At 39.4% G+C, this 25,251-nt stretch overlaps 1 protein-coding gene across 1 annotated transcript in view; it reads left to right on the forward strand.

Moving 5' to 3' along the window:
• Positions 1-25,251, forward strand: part of LOC149302936 (fibrillin-2-like) — a 104,953-nt gene that overhangs the window by 25,052 nt on the left and 54,650 nt on the right. The window contains exons 6-10 of the mRNA XM_089481712.1: positions 9,491-9,616; positions 15,895-16,020; positions 22,720-22,872; positions 23,829-24,008; positions 24,414-24,551. Of these exons, the coding sequence (XP_089337838.1) occupies positions 9,491-9,616; positions 15,895-16,020; positions 22,720-22,872; positions 23,829-24,008; positions 24,414-24,551 (723 nt within the window). The remainder of the gene's footprint in view (positions 1-9,490; positions 9,617-15,894; positions 16,021-22,719; positions 22,873-23,828; positions 24,009-24,413; positions 24,552-25,251) is intronic.

The raw sequence follows: 25,251 nt of genomic DNA on the forward strand, positions 1-25,251 counted from the left end.
GAACCCAACACTAATGACACCTGCCACTTATATATTCTTCAATTATTTATCATCCAGCATGCAAAATGTGTTAGGAATTTGTAACTTAAATAATTTGTTCATTAATATTGCAACACATAAACGAGCACCAATTTCATGCAATGCCATGTTTGAAGACACAGCCATTTAGATGCAGACAGGATACATATGTGGGTAGCCAGGCTCCACAAGAGCTAAATACAATCCCCTTAGCCCTACAGGAGTCAATATGAGGGGTCATGTACATTAAAATCAGAACTAAATTACCCTGCTGATTAAATGCAATAGTTTTATGTAAGTCAAGTAGTGCTCTGGTTCATATCCATGTCATTTCGGTGTTGTCATCGAATCAAAAGGCTTTGAATACTACAAGTTTTTGGTTTGTTTAATAGGGACTAAAGTTTTGTATGTATAGCAAAAATGATTTTAAACAGTTATTTAATTAATGTTCTCCATTATTTCCAATAAATCCTGAAAAAAATGTTCATTAGTTTTGCCAGAAGATCTGACTATGACTTGCGTGTGATATTAACGATGACATTTCTGCAATTCATTGTATGTATACATTTCTAAAAAGTCATTTCTTAAACAAATGCATAACTGAGGCTGGATCATCTTATCAGACATAAACACAAACACACGGAAAGAAGGCTTTGCCAGAAGTAAATTTATACTGAAAAAAATTGAAGTTAAGACAGATTAACCTGTTGGTTGCCAGAGCTGTGATGAGCGCATGGTAAAATGCCACTTCTGTTTATCAGAGGGTTAGGGATCCCCAAAAATGTATGACCAAAATGTCATCCTCTGCAGAAGTACTTTCAGAGAAATTAAATAAAAGTAAGGCCTGGAAAGTACAGAATAGCTTAATTATTTGGCTAAATGTTTTAGTTTAGATGTTTAGTACATCTTGATTTAAAACAGTATTATTCCTGAATTTGAAATGAGGTGCCACACGTCTTTGAAATACTGTTATATACCGTAATACGATACAAATTAAGTAATGATCGGAACATATTTTTATTTCCTTGATGAGCCATGGTCTGCTGAGATTTCTCTTTAATGCATGTTTACTTTGAAAATGGACTGGATGTTTCAACAGAGATCAAACACATAACTGAGTGGTAAAGTAATAGGCAGGGGGGCGGATTTGTCAAAGGTTTGAATGGACATGAAAAAACAAGGTCATCAAAATAACATGGATTTTTAAATAATTATCTTTTGTTAATTAAAAACAGTTCTATTGTGTAACTGAACCTTTTCTGCAATATTGCGGAATTTTCTTAAATGGAGAGAGGAATATTGTTTATCAATAGATCAGTAGGGTTGTGTAATAGATACAGGGCAAGTCATTGACCAAACAACCTTGGAGAGAAGCTATTCTGTGGCCTCCCACACGCCATGCCTTTTTTAACATTTCCAATGGCAATATACATTGTGCATGTCTCCCACACACTTGTGAAATTTCCATTGCGCCTCTGGCAGGTGCCAGAACCACACATTGAAGATATTTTCTAGGGTGAGAGCCGAAGCCTTCTTCCCGTTCATGGTGTCCCAGGCAGCTCCATGGGTTGTCTGGAATGGTTATTTTCTGTACAGTATACTATGACTATACTTTAAGTAACAATAGCATCTGGACTAGTAAAATGTCACACTTCAAGAAAAGATATATCCCATGTGATAACAACATCAAAAAGACATATGTAATTACAAAATGCATGACAGATGTAGCTTTGACTCACGGGCCAGGCTTGGCTCATTTGCTCAATTAAATAAAACACCAACACACAAGATGGGTTTGAAAAGGCCACAGCCGTTTTATTTAACAGTCATTGTCCTTTAAAACCTGAAATAATAAACATAGATGCGTTAACAGAGACAATGACGTAACCAAAACCAACCTAGCTTGCCAAGTTATCCAGGTACCATACCACACACCAATTTTGGGAGGGGACATACCAGGATGCCCCAACCCGGACCTGAGGTTCCGAGCACCACTCCTTGCAAGGAACCTCCCACCGGTTATGACCACCAATGATCATACCACCACATTAACCCCATGGATACCTGGCAAGCTACCGCCCACGACTGTGACTAATGCAGCAACACCATACCATACACCAATTTGGGAAGGGACATACCAGGATGCCCCAACCCGGACCCGAGGTTCCGAGCACCACTCCTTGCAAGGAACCTCCCACCAGTTATGACCACCAAGGATCATACCACCACATTAACCCCATGGATACCTGGCAAGCTACCGCCCACAACTGTGACTAATGCAGCAACACTACTCCACAAACTCAACCACATAATGGGAGGGAGGGTGGGACAAACACCACCAGGTAAGGTTAAACAAAATGGATCCTTACCCCTGTGATCACCAAACTTAAATATCCTCCTACCAAAACTCCTCCCCTAAAATCCACAATTCCTGCCTTAGCCTAGCCCTGCTCAGCACTCTGTCAGGGCCCACTCTAGTCCATTCTGGCCCCCGTGGGCTTCATGACAGATGTAGCTTTGACTCACGGGCCAGGCTTGGCTCATTTGCTCAATTAAATAAAACACCAACACACAAGATGGATTTGAAAAGGCCACAGCCGTTTTATTTAACAGTCATTGTCCTGTAAAACCTGAAATAATAAACATAGATGCGTTAACAGAGACAATGACGTAACCAAAACCAACCTAGCTTGCCAAGTTATCCAGGTACCATACCACACACCAATTTTGGGAGGGGACATACCAGGATGCCCCAACCCGGACCTGAGGTTCCGAGCACCACTCCTTGCAAGGAACCTCCCACCGGTTATGACCACCAATGATCATACCACCACATTAACCCCTTGGATACCTGGCAAGCTACCGCCATGAGCCCATCCATTGACACCTCAAGCCGGATGGGCTCCCCCCACAAAAGAAAGCTTGGCCCGTTCAAAACCCACCGCCACTCACAGAAACAAGAAATCTGCGCCAAATGCCTACAAAAACCTATCCAGCACCACAAACCAGCCCATCCGCCTTTGCTGCCTCTGGACAAAGCACACCAGCAGCATAACCATGACGCCCAGGCAATGCTCAATACCCCTCTAACTCACGTAAGGTGCTAACAACAGGCACGGAACCCTTTACAAACCAAATCAACCGTCTCACGGTGACCAACCCCCACATCAGCAACATAAATGAACAAACTCATAACTGAACAAGTTTTGTAATGTTGAGCCACCAAGGTCCAACAACCCACACCAAAATTTCCATCCCACAAGCACCAAAACCCTCCGGGTAACACAGCTGCACAAACGCTATGCCCAACTGCGGCCCCCACCGACGGGCTCAGTTCTCCAACCACAGTTCCGCCACATCCCAAAAACTAGTGAATGCCGATAGGTGACCCCCACAAACCGGCACCCCCCCAGCAAGAAGAAGAACAAAAACAATCTTACTCATAACCAAAATTGTGTAATGGCAACCACCACCAAAAACTCCATCACCAAGCACCAAAACCCCTGGGAGACCCAGCTGCAAACCGCTATACCTAACTGCGGTCCCCGTCGGGGTCATTACTGTTGAGAATGGCTGATAACCCGCCTACCAAAAGAGGCCCGAAGAAAAAACCCACAGAGGGGAGAAGCAACCCGAGCTCCCCCCCCCCACCACCAGCCTCAAACACCATTTGCATGGTGAGGCGGCCAAGCAGACCGAGCCAACATCCATCCTCATGTACCCGGAAGAACACAATCCGCTGATATAACCCCCAAAAGCCCATCCACATGGCATCATCGGGCACAGTAGACAAACCAAACCAGCCCACCAAGACATCCGCACCAGCACTATCGCACAGCAACGTCCAAAGCAAGATTAGACAGTGAAACCTCAGTAACCGCCTCCCACAAATCCCAATAGGGGGGGGGGTAGGAACGCCCACCACTTGATCCCACATCCACAAACTAAGGAGCGCATCACCCAGCCCTAACCCATAGACCTGGGAAGGGGTCGCCCCTGCCAGGAACCACCTGAACATGGCTACGTGGGCCACCCACTGAATATACTGCCACCGCAAACAATCCCACCAATGCCAATATTTGTGACCTCGGGAGTCCACTATACTGCCAGGCAAGGCAAGCCCCCGAATGGCGTACCCCCAACTTCATCTGCCGAGGCCACTTCCAACGAAGCAAGAACAAGAATCAGCGATACTTCTATGCAACACCCGAACGAAAACAAGCACCACCAAGCACAAAAACATCCACCAAAGCCACCAACCATAAGAACCAAAGTGCCCTTCCTCCGATATAGCTCCATCAAAACCACCCTACCAATCCCCTGCCAACTCCCCAAAAAACAGGGCCAACACTAAGTGGAACGGTTCAAAGAAAACAAGGAGAGGGCGAATATATCCCAGACCTCAGGCCATACTAACATGAACCAATGGCCCCCTGGACAACCCCGTCACCAATTGTCCCAAACACTTCCCCGCAGCCTGTGCAGCAAGAGCTCACTGACCAGCAAGTCAGCTCTCAGCACCTGCTTAACCCCACCACACACAGTTACCCGAATCAGAGCCCTCCAGCTCCCGAAAAGCCAAACCGAATCAAGACCAGGGAAATTTAACAAACCTATGCACCAGCAAGTTTCCAATCGCACAGAGTAAGTGCACGAAAAACCGAAGGAACCCAGAAAAGACATTGAACACCACCACCCCTCTCCAAAGATGGTGACCTCTTAGACGTACCAGAAGCAGATCAAAATCAGACAGCGGCACCCAAAACAGGAGACTCGCCCCGCAGCCCGACTAAATCACCTTGGGCCATGTAGTACATACCCCAGCCTGCTTGAAGTCTTCGGACAAACCGTAGACTCCATGGCCCCGGGAAATGCTGACAGGCAATCTTCCTGCAACGAATCAACCATCCCAACAGAATCAGCTTCAAACCCCATGACGGAACCATTTGGTCCCCCACCGCTATCCCCTAGGCACCAACAAAACAGCTCTCTCTATGGCGACCCCACCAAAAACGTTACCCCCATACAACAAACCTGACAAACAGAGCAGATCCCTAGTCAGGAGACTACCTCCAATACATCTCACCCCAGTCATGCCGAACCCCAGTACCGAAAGTTTCAGAAAACCGCGGTACCGTAGCCCCCTTTCCTTAACCTCATCCCATCCATGCTTCCCAGAGGAAGCCAGAAACAATTTCCCTCATGCCTCTTGTCCCCCTCCTCCATCTTAATACGACCCCCAGGCTAACCGGGGACACCGTTCAGAAAAAACAACCATCAACATCGCCTTACTGCTGCAACCCTTCAACGATGCAATTTGTCACATCAACAGATAACCCTTACCCCCTCACCCCAAAACCCCAGCATGACCCTACGTGATTGCAAGCGACCTGGACAAATGCAGCTTCACACCACAACAAAGCAAGTGTTCCCTGTGTAAAGCTGCCTGTGCAACCCACTCAAGAAGCAGCTACAGGAGGGGGCAATAAAGGGGGGGGGACACACAAACATTTCCAACACACCGTAACATATAAAAACTTAGAAAGTGACAGCAGATAATAACCATTAGGCCCATCCAGTCTGCCCAATCTCTGAGTACTTTCCTTAGTACCTGCCCTTATCATATATCTAACTCTGTCCTATGCCTATCCCATGCCTGGCCAAACGTTTGCACCGTATTAACATCTACCACTTCTGCTGGAAGGCTATGCCATGCATCCACTACCCTTTCCAGTAAGTAATATTTCCTGATGGTACCTTTAAACCATTGCCCCTCTAGCTTATGAATATGTCCTCTTGCAGTGGTAGTACTTACTTTAAAAGAAACTCTCCCTTTAACTTGTTGATTCCCCTTAAGCATTTAAACGTTACTAACATATCCCCCCATCACGTCTGTCTACCAAGTTCCACCTCCCTCCAACCACCGATTAGACTGACAGCTCTCAAGAGCCATGCTTTCCCCCTGCAGTTGTCCGTCAGTAACCGTGACCTAAAACCATTCCATTGCCTCCAAATAAAACATTGCTACGGAACCTGCCAGAACCACACAAACAAATGCAATGTAACCTGCAAAGAATCTCAAGCCCAGCACATCTATAAACTTCCCAGGAAACTCCCCACTATACACGCCATAGATACCACACTACAGCCCCCGAAAAACATCTCAGCATCAACCCACACATGTGCACCCGATGGAAATAACACGCAAAAAAGAAACCTTAATAATGGACCCCTTGGCCGTCCCGTACAGCAAGGTCGTATGATCCTGCGCCGCCGCAGAGAAACACCGCAGGAGTGGCAGCACCAAAACCACCTCCTTGGTGTGCAGATTCCCACCAACACATCCCATCCTGATGGATGCATCAATTAGGGTGTGCCTGCGTGTGTCTGTGCGAGGGATGGGGTGCTGCAGCCGGAAACCCCCCATATGCCACTTCAGGATGGAGATTGGAAAAAAGAGGGGCCTCCCCAGCCCCCCTGCTCCACAGCCAAAACCTCCTGCCCCACGGCAGCTGCCCCAGGTAACTGCCTAGGCCTCTCTCCGGTGTCTCCCTACCTTGACATCTGCACAGGCTGCAGTGCAGGCTGCACCCGGCCCTCCTGCCAGCTTCTCTGCCTCCCTGGACGACTCCTGGAGGACCCACATCTGGGGAAACACTGCGGTAGGCCTCAGAGGCCTATACCAGGCCGAACCACCTCCTGCAACTGTTGACTCCTTGCACTCTGTGCCCCCTTTTCCATCTGGGGAGCGGCCAGCAGCCACAGGACACCCAGCTGGGCCATCTGAAATCACTGCCTTCCCATGGGCCCTTCTGGCCCGCTGTGATGGAACGCTGCGAGGGCCAAAGCCTCCTCCATGCCGTTGCACTGCACACTAGTATGCCTCTGAAGGCCTGCAAATGGGTTGCTTTGACTCCCAGGCCCCGTCCTGGGTTATCTGCGTCATCCTCCTCAGGTCTGCCTCTGCTCCTATGCTCCAACGCTGCTGCAGTCCTCCATGCCAGCCTTCAGGAACATTCCAGCCGGATCCAGCATGTGGCCTAGTCACTCCTGCAGCCACAAGGTCCAACAGCTGCTGCAGAACCTCAAATCCATACAGACACCTGCAGGGGACAAGAAGAGGGGAGAGAAAAAAGGGGGGGAACAAAGAAAGAACAGACAGGCACACAAAAAAGAGCCCCAGATAAAAAGGAAAAGACTCAGACACAAAAAACACAGAAACAAGACAGACCCAAACACAAAATGACACAAAAAACAAAGACACGCCAGGACACAAGAGAGAAACAGACAGCAAAGGAACACAAAAGAAACAGCCAAGTATACAAGAGAGACAACAAGAGATAGACAGGGAAAGACAAACACCACCAGGTAAGGTTAAACAAAATGGATCCTTACCCCTGTGATCACCAAACTTAAATATCCTCCTACCAAAACTCCTCCCCTAAAATCCACAATTCCTGCCTTAGCCTAGCCCTGCTCAGCACTCTGTCAGGGCCCACTCTAGTCCATTCTGGCCCCCGTGGGCTTCAATACCTACATTATGAAATTAACCTACATACAATTGTTTCTGAAACACCAAGTTACATTTAAGGCCTAGAATAAAGCTTGAAAGTTCAGACAACTGAGACTTTTATGTAATTAGAACCTTTAGATGGTTGGTCTAGAATATTTGTAATAGACAAGTTTGACCAAAAGCAGATTATCTTGGACGGTAGTGTATGGCATTCATGGACAGTTATTGATGAATAATCGGCTTTGATGCTTGGAAAAGTACGGTAGTTAAAACTGTATTATGTGAAATGTCTTCATTACTTTAATTGTTGGAAATTATACATGTACACCAGTATGTTAGTGAAATAACATTGATAACAGGTGGTTAGAAAATACAGTATTTTCTTACATACAAGTCCATAAAATATCAGTTCTGTCTTCCCTTAATTATTCAGATGTCTTACTTACTTATAGTCAATCACTGCATAAGTAATACATAAAAACCCAGTGTATTCTATTAAATAACTGTAATGTACAGCAGTTAGTTTTTTCCATTGCTGAGATATTCCATATACAACCTTAAGAAAATCTGTTTTTCCCATGGAAAAAAAATGTTTCTTCTTAAGCATAAAATACAGCACTGTATAAAAAAAATTTGGTTTTATCTAATTCAGTTCCAATAAGCTTTCTTTATCTGCATAACTGGAGGCTGCCATTTTTGTCGGTCATGTGATATTTTGGGTGACTTTCCCAGCTCAATAACCACACTGAAATGATCCTTTGTGGCAATGCTAATGAAGTCCATTCCACAGGCAGTAGGATAAATCCTTGAGGTATTTGCCGAATAGATTGGGCTAAAGTAACGTAGCTAGAACACATACAAATGACTAATATGCAGCTGCGTGAAAAGATTATAATATACAAAAAGTAGAACAGTAATAAAAAAAATAGGGGGAGTTTTCCTTTAAAATGAAAGACCTGCGATAAAGTGCATGAACTTATAATGAAATATTAAAAGTTTCTTTCATCTTTAATAACGTCACATCTTCGTTTTATCAGCATTTGCTGCTGTGCATCTGCTGTTAATCAGTAAACAAGGAAAGGAAGTAGACAGAGTGGGAGAAAACGAGGAATACATCAGGAAAATCCAGTGGTGTTATGTAATGGAAATACTTTTTCGTATAATAATAAAGAACTAAATTTAAGACAAAAGAGAAAATATAGCTAAATTAAAGTTGACCTTTCCCACTTTTTCCAATCCTGCGGTTTCTATATCAGCATATTAAATAAACATAAGTAATGATATTTACAATGTTAATTGTTACAATGTTAGTATACATATTCATATGATGGAGTCTGCTAATGCTTTATAGGTAAAATGTAGTGCAATATATTATTTATTGTCACAAAGCTACCTTATGTGTATATCATAGGAACAGCCACCTTATCTTACTGCTTTCAGGATCTATATGATAATTCCTCCCCATTAAGTTAAATCTCCCCTTTTGTTAAGTTGTTGAATATCTTTGATTGTACCAATCATAGATATTCAACAACTTAACAAAAGGCAGCCTTTTTAAAGGTGGCTAAGTTGACGTGAGGAAATTTCAGGTCAAGGTATTGACTAGATAATGTTAGTCCTGCCACGGAAGAAATCCTGAGGTAGATGACATATATAAAAAAGAAAACTGATTGAAGAAGAAAACAGTACACGCTATCAGTTGTCTAAATACATTTTTCACAACTGGTGTTCTATATATATATAAAAAAACAGTCTACCATAACCTTATAAATAGACCACATTCAAAATAGTGGAATCTGAAAAAGCTTCATCCTTGTGGAAGTGCTACATTTGGGAGCTTCTGCCCTAACATTAATTTATGATGTATGATAAATATCTTAAGCTGTATAATTTCAGAATATAGAATTTTACTTGTTTTTATTTGTATTTGTACTTAATAAATTATTTTTAATTTCATAGACGTTGATGAATGTCAAGCAATACCGGGGCTGTGTCAAGGAGGAACCTGCATAAACACTGATGGATCGTATGAGTGTAGATGTCCTGCTGGCCATAAACAAAGCGAGACAACTCAGAAATGTGAAGGTATGTATTCCACGATGAGGCTAATAAAACAAGTAAAAGAATGACTGTGGAAATAACCCAATGTAGTAAATCTTGCTTTGTATTATAAACAGGGATACATTATGTCTCACTTTAATGGGCAGCAGCAGGCCAGAAAATTTAAAACTAAGAGCAAAATACCAAATCCAAACCAATAAATACATACTTTAAGTAACTACAAGGCTTTACTACTGTATTTAACCTTATATTTGTCAAATTTGTCGATTTGTACAAAGCCACGGAAATGAGGCCTCCAGGAAATCAGACAAAAACAAAGCAAAAAGCTCAGAATTTTTGTCCAAAATGTTTGGGCCCTTTCACTTCTCACACTCACTCTCTCATGCTTCTGCTACTGCCGACCACTTCTGCTTCTCTCTATCATCTTTTCTATTTTATCTTCTATCTTTGTTCACATTTCCGTGGACATAACCTGACGCAAACTAAGGCCAAAAGGGCAGTGTGTAAGTGAATGAGAGTGTGTAAGTGAATGACCGGGCAATACATTTGGTTCCCCAATTAAAAATTCCCCCTGATTTTCGTCCGAACCGAATGGGCAGGGAATGTAATTCACTGTACGAAAATAGATGGGCCAAAAAGAACAGATTTATCTGAATCGTTTTTGGTCCATTTGCGTGTTTAGTATCTAGTGTGCTGACAGAGGAGTGCGCTATGAGAGTTGTTGCATTGTATCTGTCAGTGAGGAACTAGCTATATAGTCTCGCTACACAGCCTTCTCTCTGCAAAAACAGTTATATTAAATAGATTTTTGAAAAATGTGGTTTTGTACGTACAATTTATTTACAATTGATACATATTTAGGTGTATTTACATTCTAAATGCTTTGTACTCTAGAATTTGATGTGTTAAACTAACTATAACAAAGGGCATGCCAACAGTACACAAGCAGAAATGCTGTACACAGTAAACAACCACTGTTCTTCCAGACGTTTCATTCCAAGGACAGCTGAAAAGTGTTATACTCTTGGTTTTTCGCACAAGAGGCACAGCAACTGTTTCAGTAATCAACATTGTTTACTCCTTGTATTCAGTTATATCCCTTGAGATTTGAATACATCATTATCCTACATGTTGAAAGACAATAGATATATAACATTTTGATTGAATTTGTAGGATGAATGTTAAAGACCTATTACGTATGACGGAGAGGTTGTTTCAAGAGGCCTGTTCATTTGCCCAATTTTAACTAATTTATAAATCAGGCGTAGTTTGCTGGGAGCATCCCATGTTGTTCAAGTTTTAAAAAAACAAAGATTTCAATGGGATCTCAACTCAGGAGGCCAGCTTACAGAAAATGCTCCAAAGTTGCCCTGAATTGTACCCCTAGCTGCAGATGCTGCAGGGTCGCCAGGTTTTAAGCTTCTTACCATGACATGGTTTTTAAAGGGACAGTTTACTGACCCATGCACTAAAGACATACTTTGTAACTACTTTTAATTTACATTCTTTAAAATATACAAGTACTTACCTTAAGTAGAAGTTGCAGCTCTTAAACTGCAGTTACCTGCCTCCTCTGTGGTCAGCTAAACATATCTCCTGCGTGAAAAATATGTGTAGCTGGGGGCAGCCAAAGGGACAAATGCAGAATTAATCCTTTTGTTTAGACTTGTTTTATACACATGCATGTGTGCAATATCTTCCAATTTTATGTCAGTTTTATATCTTCAGCCTTTTGATGTTTAAATGTTGAATCAATGTGGAATTTATGTGTGTAACGAGCCACTTGCCTGCTTTTTCACTTAAATAAGCACCATATGAGATGATGCTGCTTGTTGATTTGAGCATTTAGCTTAATAACTTGATGAAGAATATCGACTGCACCAGTCGATGTGATTGAATTACTTTGTTTTCTAGCAAATAATTGGTTAATGGCCAATGGCAGAACCTCCGGCTACCTCGCTGCATGGACGTTATCACATGTTTTATGATGCTGGCTAATTCTTAGACATTTGTTATAATAGATTTGTTTGTAATTAATCTCTACCTGAACTGTTTTAGCAGACTGTTCATGAACCTCTAACATGGGAATTCCGAACAACTGTTACAAATTCTTACTTTAGCAGACAGCGGGATTCCAACGCAATCTTCATTAAAGGTTGATGGGAAATTAAGGAAAAGTTTGCATGAGTTGTCCTGTTTCGGCCTTTGAGGGAGAGAGCTGGATTGGTAGGAAATTGCAAACCCTTTTCAATAACAATTGAACAGTAAATGAAAAATATTATAACAAACCAGTTATTTGGGGTTTTCAGTACCCACAGTTTCGTAGAATCAAATTATTACTCTTGTCAGTGCAATATAGAATACTCAGTTGGCCCCTATTTCTTTCTAGTAAATCAACTAAAAAAACTTGTGATGATTTTAGCTGATAATTGTATTCATTTCATATTATACATGGGAACATATATGAGTAAAAAAAAAAAAACACCAAATGATAATTTTTTTGCACCAAGCAATGGTTTTGTTAACTCCCATATACTTTACATTTTTGTAACTGTGATCTATGCACTGTGCTTTAACAGTTGACAATACCGAGTACAGAACAACAAAATAAGTGGTTTATAATAGGTGCAAGATCAGTGAATGCATAACATATGGAAAGGGTGGCCCTGCACGAATGGATCATATTATAAGTGATGTGATATGTGCCATATGCACTCAGGATATTTTAGAATAGTTCAACAGTGCTACAGTAGTTGGGAATTCAGTGGCTTTAAGGGAGAATTCTTCCATGAGTTTTTACTTCTATTGGCTTTTGGTGCCAGAAATTTTCCCCAAATAAACAAATGTGTAGGGAATTGTTTGAACTGGGCATGAGAAGAAGGGAATTATTATTGTGATTGGGAATAAATGCATGGGAGATACTAATATGGAGAAAAGGAAAAGGGTGGCCATAATATATGGAGAAATTATTGACCTGACTCTGAGGATGGCGAAATGGTAGGATAGAGAATTAAACAGCTGAGGTCATGTATATGTATAATATATATATATATATATGTGTGTGTGTGTGTGTGTGTGTGAAATGATATGGGTGAAAACAACAAAATTGTTGCATGGGAGAAAGGAAAAAGTTCATCAGTAAGCAAATGCTGGTGTAAATTAGTTTATAAAATAAAGAAGATAAAATGATTGGCTGTGGAAGTAATTAGTAAGCAAATGGTCACTTGGTGCTGGGTACAAAATATAATACTTTATGAGAATGGCTTGGCCAGATACTAAGTGGCAGCAGGCCATGAATGATTAATTTAAATTACACCTAAAAAGGATGCGAAATCACTTAAACATTTGTGAAAATTGATACATTATACTTATTTTCTATCAAAATGTGGCCCTTGGGAAATGACATGGTTTCGTTGCGTGGGTGAGTTTTGACGCATCTTAAAGCCTGTGACATAACCTCTACTGTTTTGCTATGGAGAATTCTAGAATAATAACTGAAGTAACAGATTCCCCCCCATGCTGATGTAAATTATGAGGCTATGTCACAGCAACTCAATGAAACTTAGAAAAAACATACAGTGAAGGAAAAAATTATTTGATCCCCTGCTGATTTTGTACATTTGCCCACTGACAAAGACATGATCAGTCTATAATTTTAAAGGTAGATTTATTTGAACAGTGAGAGACAGAAAAACAATGCATAAAATCCAGAATAATGCATCTCAAATAAGTTATAAATTTGCATTTTACTCAGTGAAATAAGTATTTGACCCCTTGCAAAACATGACTTAGTACTTGGTAGCAAAACCCTTGTTGACAATCACAGAGGTCAGAGGTTTCTTGTAGTTGGCCACCAGGTTTGCACACTTCTCAGGAGCCCAAGACCGAGTGAGACTGACAGTTATTTTGTGTTTCTTCGATTTGCGAATAATCGCACACAACTGTTGTCACCTTCTCACCAAGCTGCTTGGAGATGGTCTTGTAGCCCATTCCAGACTTGTGTAGGTCTACAATCTTGTCCCTGACATCCTTGGACAGCTCTTTGGTCTTGGCCATGGTGGAGAGTTTTTTAAATCTGATTGATTGCTCCTGTGGACAGGTGTCTTTTATACAGGTAAGAGAGTGCTCCTAATCTCAGCTGGTTACCTGTATAAAAGACACCTGGTAGACAGACATCTTGCTGATTGATAGGAGAGCAAATACTAATCTCACTGAGTAAAATGCAAATCAATTTATATCTTATTTGAAGTGCGTTATTCTGGATTTTTATGTTGTTATTCTGTCTCTCACTGTTCAAAAAAACCTACCATTGTGAAGGATGGGGAGTGGGTGGGGAGTGGGTGTGGCCAAACAATGCTTTCCTGCTTGGAGGAAAAGGAAATTCACCAGGAGACTCCTTGTCAAACCTGGAGAGTACTCAGGAATGCATGCTATCACTACTATTGTCTACTGGTGAAATAGGCCATATGAGGCGTGTGTTTCTTAAAATGGAATTAACACTACAACTACAACTGGTATAAAAAGTACATACTGGTTTTTGGAATAAGGACTTCAGTCACCAGAAAGTTCTGTGATTGCATTGTAAATGATGATGCTATACACAAAGTGATTCCAAATTGGTCACAAATATCCAAGTGACATGGAAAAACAGAGTCTCCTGTATTGTTACATTATACATGCGCTTTAAATAAAACTGTAATGAGGACCAATGTGAACACATAAGATCTGGCAACTAAGCAAAATCAGACAACATTGCTATTACTGTGATTGCTATTCTTACATTAGATTTTATTTGTAGAGCTCCAGCAGATTTCATAGTCCTATTATTATTATAATTATTATGTTCCTTTAAATCAATGTCTATTACTATATATATAAAATTAGCATGTCCAGATACTGAGAACAGATAGAGCGGTATATATAAAATCATATAATCCTATATTTTCGTGAAATTGCAATATTTCCCTTTAAGAGAACCTGCTAAAATAATGATAATACAGAGCATGATTCTGAACTTTGTTACGTTCCCGGGCAGTTTTTTTTTTTCTCTAGAAGATTAAGTGAAAAGGCATTTCCTTCAACACGTTTTGCTTTTGGCCTTAATGTGGTCAGTTCATGTAAGGTTTCTGGGATTCTTGGACATTGCAAAGTTTTGGAATTTACAACTATTAGCTTTATTTCAAGTGTTTGGCTTTGTATCCCACAATGCAGATTCTATTTCAAAGACTGTTTTTATTTGGAAGATGGAACAGCCCATTCCAAAAACATGCATATCCTGTAACTTTCCAAATTGCAGATATAATTTCCATGATATTTTAAAAGCTGCCAGTGAGGGAAGCAGGATAATATATCTCAATGTAAAAGAATCCACTTAAATCTTTAAAAGTAATTTTTAAGATTAATTTTAAGTTTGTTTTAAGATGTTAAAGTATATATTAAAATACACTAGCCAGAATTTTCTTTTTGGGAATATTTGGTGCTCAAGTAATATAGAGTTAGTTAGACAAAACATGGCCACGTTGAGTTAATAAAAATATATCAAATTGTTTTGTGATTTAAATTGTGTATTCTATAAATATATTGACAGCATTAAAGTATATGCTTCCAACAATTTGAAAATTAATATACTAGTACTTTTTAATGACTAATTTATTAATTTTGGGAATGAGAACAATGAGATTATTAAAAAGTAACATGTGGTGACATCACTTTAAATCACTTTAGGAATATAATATCTTGCCTAATGTGGCCCTGGTCTATCATTATGAAAACTTCAGTGACAAAGATCATATCATGTTGCTTGTGAATGTTTCCTGTGTCTCCCAAGAAGCTTTATTTTTAATCAAAGTCAACATTTATATATAGACTAAAACATCACAATTACTTTATACTTTATATAAAATATATATTATATGAGAATCAAAAAATTGACTGAAACTAAATTATGCTTATATTGCGATCAGTGTAAGGATTTGTCATCACAATGGTCTCTTTTTCCAATTCTACAAAAGTTGCCACTAAAGAGAGGCATACATTTAACAGGTGACATTTACTTTTATGGGGAGAAATTATCATCCAAATTCTGGTTTAAGTTGTTAAAATAGCTGTTCTCTGCTGTATCTAAATGTAGGCTTCTAAGATATTTTAAGATTGTTTCTTATTTTCTTATTTTCTTTTGTAGGCACATATTGCATATGGTAATTGAATACACTTAACTATAAAATGTAGGATTTGGGAATCATCCTTAATCCTTAAACATCCTTTAATCTGTTGTTTTTCTGTATGTTTGATTTTCTTTTCAGATATTGATGAGTGCACCACCATTCCTGGCATTTGCGATGGAGGAGAGTGCTCAAATACCATCGGCAGTTACTACTGCATCTGTCCTCGTGGATATGTTACATCTGTTGATGGCTCACATTGCATTGGTAAGAACATTAATCTACTAGTGTTCATTGCCTCATTAAACACTGTGTCATATGTGGGAGCCAAATGCTTCTGTGACTCTTTCTTCCGTTGATGTCCCTCTTTTCTACAAGTCAAAATGTTTGATGGGTATGAAAATCAAAGTGTTCTACAGCCCTAAATGCCATCAGATCTCCATAAGATCACCAAATTGCCTTAGTAATAACATTTCTGATACAAATGGCAACTGTAAATAGAAAAGGGTACACTCCCAAAAACTATGTTTAATTGGTAATTTTATTGAGAAAAGTATGAATATAAAGATCAAAAGAAAGGAGTCCCTCCAGTATCACGATAGTATGTATAGCCATTTGGAACCTGGCAAATAGTGAACTTCAACTAAATGTTATATGTCTGATAGTACAGGTTATTTATGTAGTAGCATATATGGGCCTAGGCTGACTTGCTTTAGGGGAGCAGGTCCTGAGGGATGACAGCTGCTCAATAGACTGGTTGGAGAGATCTCCCTTGTAACCAGCCCAGTTATACTATGGAGACTTATGCCAAGCTGGTAGAAGTGTGGTAGAAGGATTCACAAAGTATTTTCGATATTAATAAGATCTGTTGTGGACCTTTAGCAGCAAGTGGGGCCTTATATGTGCTCACATATAGGAATTGAAAGTTAAGTCCAAAGCAGAGAAGAATAATAGGTGTCACTTCCACTAAGGAACCTGGAAGCTAAAGAAAAACGTTATTGGGTAAGCTTTAGTCTTTATGCTAATTTCACAGTCAAAAAAATTATCATTATTTTTTGAGAAAGTTAATTACTTGAAAAGTTCAAAATTAAAAAGATTATTTGGGAAATAACAATCATCTGGTGAGTGGTGAACCGAACAAATTCCCTGGTTTAAAAAACAAAAGTATTTTCAATTGAACTACGTAAACATGTTGTAAATATCAAACTATCTAGACATTCATGCCATGGTAAAAAAACGTAAATTATACTAAAAAAAATGTGTGGATGATTCAAATGTAATAAATTAAGAGGTAAATACTGAAACACTTATCTGAAAGGTAATAAACCTTGTTCAATCACATTTGATCCTGGCCCTGAAGGCAAGGTATAATATAGACGATGTAGAGAAGTGCACGTGAATTAGCAAGGCATGCTTAACCTTAACATGCTTATGATCAGGTTTATACATGTCTCTGTGTTTTTACAAACATTGATTTAAGGATGAAATTAAAGGAATTAATGATGATTCAGTAGCGCACCTTACAAGATTTGGCCAATGTTTTCTTCTATATTTAGCACCTACCGTACAAAACTCCATGTTGTGTTGTGGATTTCATTGAAATTATAGTCATGTTTACTGAATGAAGATGCCCTAGACCTTTATTTTACCCAATAACTTATGTAAGTCTACATACCGTGGTTACAATTTCTTCAAGATGTTGTTAGACATCTTTTTTATACTTAATGCTGTTACTTGACAAGGTTATTTTAAACCTAAGTTACATCACACATAGTTTCACATAAGATGAAAGCTATTTGGCCCCTCTTCTGTGCCCATTTTTTCTAAATTCTGCAAACCTCAATTCTTATATGGTCCTTAAGCCTTGTCGTATGCCTATTTCATGAATGCTTATTCTTTCAATGTATTGATCTATGTCATTTCTGCATTTATCTGTGTCCCTGTTTCCTTTTCCACAGCTCTGCTAGCCTCTTCTTGTTCTTCTGTCTTCTTTTTTGTCTGCTGCTCCCTGATATCAGCTCTGTTATTTTGGTACCTCGGAAAAGGAAACACTACAAGAGCCCAGAACATTACTGACAGATTCATGGAGAAAGAGGCGCAGATGCGCTTCTTTCTCCACAAAACTGTCTGCAATATTTTGGCCACTGGAAGTACTTCGACAAAGGGGCCATGGTGCCCACCACATTCCTCCAATCAGGGGGAAGCGGACGAAGAAAGATAACAATAAGAGGCAAGAGAAGAAGTGGAGCTGTGAAAAAAGGAGATAGGGGCATGGAAGCTTTTGGTGGGGAAGGCAGGGAGAAATTAAAAGTGAATGAGTGTGAGAGAAAGTGAATGAGTGTGTGAGAGAGGTGTGTGTGAGGGTGAGTGACAAGCCTTTAGGCTTAGTCGACTGTGTGTCATTTTTCAGATGTTTTTCTTTAAACCTTGTTTTATAATATGGGATATATATATATATATATATATATATATATATATATATACGTACAATAATATATAACTTGAAACACTGGTAAAAATAATGTACGTTTAATACATTAACTATAGGAAGAAACAGCTATTTATTTTTTTTAATATTGAAATATTGGACCCTAGGCAAGCATTTCCTTGGGCCCAACTCAGGTTCCCTAGCACGCAATCACTCCCTCCACTCCCACATCAAAAAATATATATTTGCCGCACTGAGTGCAGATTAATGGAAGACTGTGAGAGTCAGTGCAGAGTTCCCTTCTTCTGACCCTACCGTGACATTGAGAGGTCCTCTCCCCCGTAATCATCCCCAGAGTCCCTTTGTCCCCTCATTCACTAGGCCATACCTCTCTTTCACTTACTCCCTGTAGTTCAGGTATAGATCAAATAAACACATTTAAACAGCACTGCAAGTATAGATCAACTATATATACAATAATAATGTATGGAAACATAGCATAGCAGGTATAGATCAAGCGAACACACAAACTCAGCATTGCAGGTATAGATCAACTGGAAATCACATGTAAACTCAGCACTGAAGGTATAGATCAAATAAACAACACATGAAACAGCACGTGCATGTATAGATCAACTGAATAAGACATACAAACCCTATATTTGCAGGTATACATAAATAATGTATGGAAACATAGCATAGCAGATACAGATCAACAGAATAACACATAAACCCAGCTTTGCGGGTATAAATCAACTGGAATTCACATAAAAACTCATTAAAGGTATAGATAAAACCCCCTAAATTACAGGCATAGATCACAGGTCTCACACCCCAAAGGCCAGCCCTGGCGTTCACATTCCCCACATAGAACCTGACCAGTACCCAGATTACACAAACAGATTACAGTCTGGAGTGAGCCAACGTTGTCCCCAAACAGCCCAGCGTGAGCCAACTTTGTCCCTAAACAGCCCAGCGTGAGTCATCTTTGTCCCTAAACAGCCCGCCCTGCGCCATCTTTGTCTCATAAATACCCTGTCTCTGCCATCTTGGTCCCCAAGGCTCACACACCCTGCTTAATCGATCTTTGCCTTTCCTTAAATCACATCCATGATACACATATCCATTAATGCATTCTTACAAATCATTAAAGCATTCCATCCATACATTAATTCATTCTCTCACTCATTCACACAATTCATCCACACATTCATTCATTCTCTCACTCATTCACACAATTCATCCACACATTCATTCTCTTACTCATTCAAACAGTTCATCCACATATTAATTAATTCATTCTTTCTAATTCTTACTCTTTATTTCAATATTCTTAATACCCCATCTTACTATCTACCCCCTCTCACTCCTTCTCACTATCTACCACCTCTCCCCTTCTCACTATCTACTCTCTCCCTACACCCACCCTTTGTAGTTCACTTACCGTGCTGAAGTCCTGTGGTGGGAGCACTAGGCCTCTGTCTCGCTGCTCTGCCGCAGTGCGCGTGGCGTCACTGCTGAGCGTCAGCATATGACGTCATATTTCGGCACTCAGCGTGAAGCGCTGGCACCAGGAAAGAGGGCTTGCGCTCCCACCGCTGCAGTCAGGGCAGCGCTGAGGCGGGTGGCAGCAGGGAGCAGAGGAGACAGAGGGGCACCGAGCGGTTGTTGAAAACTCTTTCATGAGCGACTGCTCGGCTCCCCCCCTCTCTCTCCTCCGCCTAGGTACCGTACAATGTTTTTTAGATTTGGGGGGATTCATACGGCCCTGGGGGGGATTTCTTCATTATTGCCCCCCCATGATTTACTGGGGGGGAACTGAAGCCCCCCCCGTTCCTACGCCCTTGATACTGAGCTTATAAATTCTGAGTTTTATATACAAGATTGATTGTTGACCTAGTGGAACACAGAGAAATGTAGGTTTCAGCTGTGGTTGTATATGTTTGGCTGGTCAGAGCTGCTGAGTAGTTTGTGTATTGCAGCAAATTGATGAAATCTGTCTCCTCCAAAGGATTTGGTTTGGAAGACAACCAGAAAGATTTTGCAAGTGCGGTGATTGAAATACAGAAGATTAACATCAAGTAATGTTGCAAGTGCTTCTATGCTGACAGAGATCTCTGGAGCCAAGTTAGGATAGTGTGTGCTGACAGGAAAATGCAGACCGCATGTGCAGACTTTAAAATGTTTTGACCTCTGTGGTGTATACAAAACACGCATCAACACGTACAGACTGGTCAATAAAATAAGACTGGTACACAATAGTACAAAGGCTCGTTCTCACAGCTTTCCAGTGGAACAAAATAGTATTTGATAAACAACCTGAAGAAATCCAATCTTTAGTCTGAGGGAATTCTAAATGTTAAAAATCTTCTTTTCTGTTTGCCAAAAAATCACAGTATATATTTTTGTAGCGGAGTATATTTTATTGTGATCTGCCTGTATTTTTCTATGTATTTGGAAACCAGATGACTTATTTTACCAAGGTAAAAAGGTATCATGAAGGGCAGTTAAATATTTTCAGTATGGGTTCCGAATTCAAGTTAGAATGTAGACACTTAAATGTACTGTATGTGTACTGGGTACATATGAACACGTGCCATTTATATGCGTATATGGGTATCTATATTTAAAGATTGCATATACAATATTCATAGAATAATTTCATTAGTCACTATTGACAGGATTAGTTCCGGATGATTGGAAGTTAGCAAAATTAAGCTTCACAAGAAAAATCACAGAGAAGGCTCCAGTAAGTCTCATGAGTAGTTAATATAGTAACCACCTGGGAGCATAAAATCCAAGGTAGAATATAATACTAATGGTGTGGTATAGCAGCAATAACAAAATAACAAAAGAGAGGGATTTGGGAGTAATTCTTTCCAACTTAGTGGCTGCAGGACAATCTTACAAGGCAGGATTTTGGGATGTACAGCCAGAAGCATTAGTAGAAAGAAGTATGTAGTCATGCCATTTAACAGATCTCTTGCAATACCTAGTATATTATGTACAGTACTGGAGACTCTATCTGTAGAAGCATATAGACATTCTGGTTTGATCCCAAGCATGGGCTATCAAAACGATGCTCACTTTATAAGGTAAAACAACCAATACGTTTGGGAGGAAAGACAACAGGATGGGGATGTGATAGAAGCAGTCAAATAAATAATAGGTTAAAACAAAATGCAAGAGTGGAGAAGTGCTTGGACAAGATGTCATTGCCAAACAGAGCTACAACGTTAATGTATAACTTCACTGATAGGATGGTGGATCCATAGAACTGCCTTCAAGCAAAAGTAGCAGCAGTTAATATATCGAGGGAATGTATGCATCCATGGGATAGGCATATAAGAATAATACACAAAAAACAAAAACTGTCTGCGCTTCTCAACCTAATTAAGGTGGCAACAAATATATAAACATAATCTAAATCTTTTGGTTATATGAGTTGGCCAAAGCATAATATAATAAGCTCACCCGCCACGTCAAGGTACACTCTCAATAGGGTTAGAACCTACTCGCACCTCCTACATAGTGGGCATTGTTGACCTTATTTGCATGCGCCTACCCAGAATCCTATGTGGTCGTGACAGCACCATGAGATTTCTGAGGGAAAAACAAGCCTTCTGGCTTGTCTGGTGTCTGTAGATGAGTGTTTAATAATGCTTCTACTACCCCTTAATTTTAAGTGGAAGGGTTTTCCATCACCTTTTCCCACCATAACTTTTGTAATGGTGTGTGTATATATATATATATATATATATATATATATATATATATAATATCCAAAAATAGATGTCCTGATGAAAGTCTAATAAACAGACTGAAACGTTGATTGGAAAACTGGAGTTTCTCGAGTGATTATTTAGAGAAGTCCCTGGAGTGCCGGTAACTATTTTTGGATATTATATGAATTGCTGTTGCAGTTACTTGGCACCGGGCAGAAAAAGTGGTAATTGGAGTGCAATTGTTAATTTTGGATTTTATATATATATATATATATATATATATATATATATATATATATATATATTTCTCCTTTTATAAGTCAGATAAATACAGATAAATAGACCGTGCCAAGCACATCTCATACTTCCCTGTGTATATAGGGAAAAATCATTGCCATCTGTCAAAATGAATTCTAAATTGTTAAAAATTTTCTTTATGTTTTAGGATTTGCACATTAATTAAAAAAATATATATAGAATGTCTTATTTAAGACATCTGATATGTTGTTTGCTTTAGGTCCTCTTACCATGAAATTGTGGTCATTTGAGTAACTTCGTGGCTAGTGTATAGAGACTTTTAGAAAATGATTTTAATCCTGTTATTGCCCCTATTTTTCCAGTATATTTTGTCTCTAATAGTATATGCACTTTAAATCAAACATATCTAGGATTAACTTGTCTAAAATTATATTCCAAACACACCTCTTGAAGCCTAGATAATGAGAAAATCTGCTTATTTAACTGTGCTGGCTATAATATGCATATAACAACAGCTCCATGTAATTTATATGACAATTGCTTTTTTATGTGCAGATCAGAGAGCGGGTGTATGTTTCTCTAGCCTCGTAAATGGACATTGTGCCCAGGAGCTGGCAGGAAGATTTACCAAAATGCAGTGCTGCTGTGAATCAGGTCGATGCTGGGCCTTGGCTTCTATACCTGAAATGTGTCCCATTAGAGGATCTGGTGAGTGTCAATTCAGTGTCAATTAAAGGCCATAGAGGGTTAATTCTTGTAAAATGAGTTGCACCAGTGCACTGGTAATAGATTGTATTGATTAAACAGCAAATGAAGGGTCAGTGATGTCATGCATTACCAGCATTGCATGGGCTGCATCATGATGTCCCACCCGCATAATGTCCAATTCAGACATTGTGTATGCAGAGGTGCCAACCATCATGATATCTGGCACAGCTGACAATTTAAGCCCGACTGAGGGACTATCCCAGCAATTTCAGAACTGTTGGCCAGAAGCAAAATAAACCATTCAACCTCACTAACTTCATTATGCACTATGAAGGACCCAGCTCATTAATTTACCCCAACAGAGGCAGAGGAGATGGGTTGACCCTACATTATTTTTACTTATACATCTGGGAATTATACAAGGTAAACTTCTCTTGCAGGAAATATCCCCTTGGTTTTCCTCCTTCATAATCCATAGTGGAAGCACTGAGATTAAATGTTTAACCTCAATTCATTTATAACAGACCGTTTACTAAATAAACTGTAATATGTCCCCAGACAACCCCGTGCATTCTCTAATTTGTTAGTGTGAGGATTTGCTAAACAAATCCTTTGACGGATCAGAGAAAAATAAATATTTAATGTATATCCCAAGTACTTTATATATTTAAAGGTGCTTATTTTTAGCATGTCTGGATAATATCCTCAGGTGACCTGGTAGAATTTCTCAAACTACCAATGTTATGCCTAGATGTTTAATTTACATTAATGCAACTAGCAAAGGCATTCATTATGTTCTTCTTACAGTCTGCTCAAAAGACATAAAGTTATAAGTGTTCTCTGATTTCTCACTGTTTGAAACTGCGAAAAAAACCTTTTACGTAAAAACACTTATAATCAGTATTCAAAATGCAATCATTCATTAACTCCCTTTACCTTTTTTTGTTTTGATATAGATGAATATCGTAGGCTTTGCATTGACGGTGTTCCGTTTGGTGGCCCCAGACCAGGGGTTCCGGGGGGATTTGGCCCCGGGGGGACTGGATACATACCTCTACCAGGTGGTAATGGCTTTCACCCTGGTGTAATTGGAACTGGAGTAGATGGACAAGGCACAGTTATTGATGGAGGAGTGGGTGAGTTGAGGGTTGATATTATTAAAACCTTTGTTTAGCATCCATACCAACTAGGAAATATCCTGGCTTAAAATGAATGTGCAAATAATTTCATTTACTTCTAGTAAGGGAATTTAAACATGCATTAGATAGGTATGTGGATATCTTGAACCTAAGATGAAACCAAGGAATGATTAATGTTTGAGTCTTTACATCAAGGAAAATGCGAAGACTAGATAAGCCTAATTGTTCTTATCTGCCGCCAAGTTCTATGTTTATATAATATATATATATATATGTACTGTACATCAATAACTGTATTTATAAATGTCAAAACGTGACTTGTTGATGTGTGTACCTAATCTTACATATAAGAAATAAATTCTTGGTTGAAACAAATGTAATCTTTACTTGCGTGTTTTTCAGCAACACTAAATCAAACTATTGATATTTGCAAACAATATCCCAATCTTTGTTTAAATGGACGCTGCATCCCCAATCTTGGCAGTTTTCGTTGTGAATGCAATATGGGCTATAAACAGGATACCCCGACTGAATGTAATGGTATGTACATGGGATCATTCTACCATTGTGTATGTCTATATATGAAAAAATGTCATATCTCTGTACACTACCTGAAAGCTTTCAGTGTCTTAATTCCTGTCTTAGTGTTTCAGGGTAATAGGACACATTTTAAAGGTCACACAGCCTGGAGCTGACTCTCATGTTCAACACAACTTTTACACTATCTGGTCCTCTCTGTTTTTCTTTACTCTGATGTGTTTTTCTTTCTATTATGTTTTTTAATTAAAATTTCTGCTCCAAATAAGTTAATTCACTGAAAGATACAGATTGAATTCCTAAGAGCCTGAGAATATGAGAACACCTAAATATAAGAATGATTTCATTATCAAGAGAATTGCTATAACAACAATTTGGTTACCACTTCTGTTTTCTTTTCTTTTTGGGACCTTTGCAATAGTTTACTAAATGGCTACCAATTTTAAGACGATATCTATTAGCTCATCTCCACCTAAGACACATTTGCTTTTATGATACTTTTTAAAGAAACTGTTGGCATTACATAAGTAAAATATAATAATAAATAACATTTTTTTTATCACTATGGAGTAACACTCAAAGCTGTTACTTTCTCATTATAGTACTGAAAAACTATTAGGCTTTAAAAATAAATCTTGCTTCTTTAGAGGTTTTTCAGTACACTTTGGAATTACAGCTTTCTCCTTTTGCCAGCTGTTTAGAT

The sequence above is a fragment of the Sceloporus occidentalis genome, unplaced genomic scaffold, assembly GCF_023333645.1.
Source record: "Sceloporus occidentalis isolate IW3139 unplaced genomic scaffold, rSceOcc1.0.p SCAF_16, whole genome shotgun sequence".
Taxonomy (NCBI): Eukaryota; Metazoa; Chordata; class Lepidosauria; order Squamata; family Phrynosomatidae; genus Sceloporus; species Sceloporus occidentalis.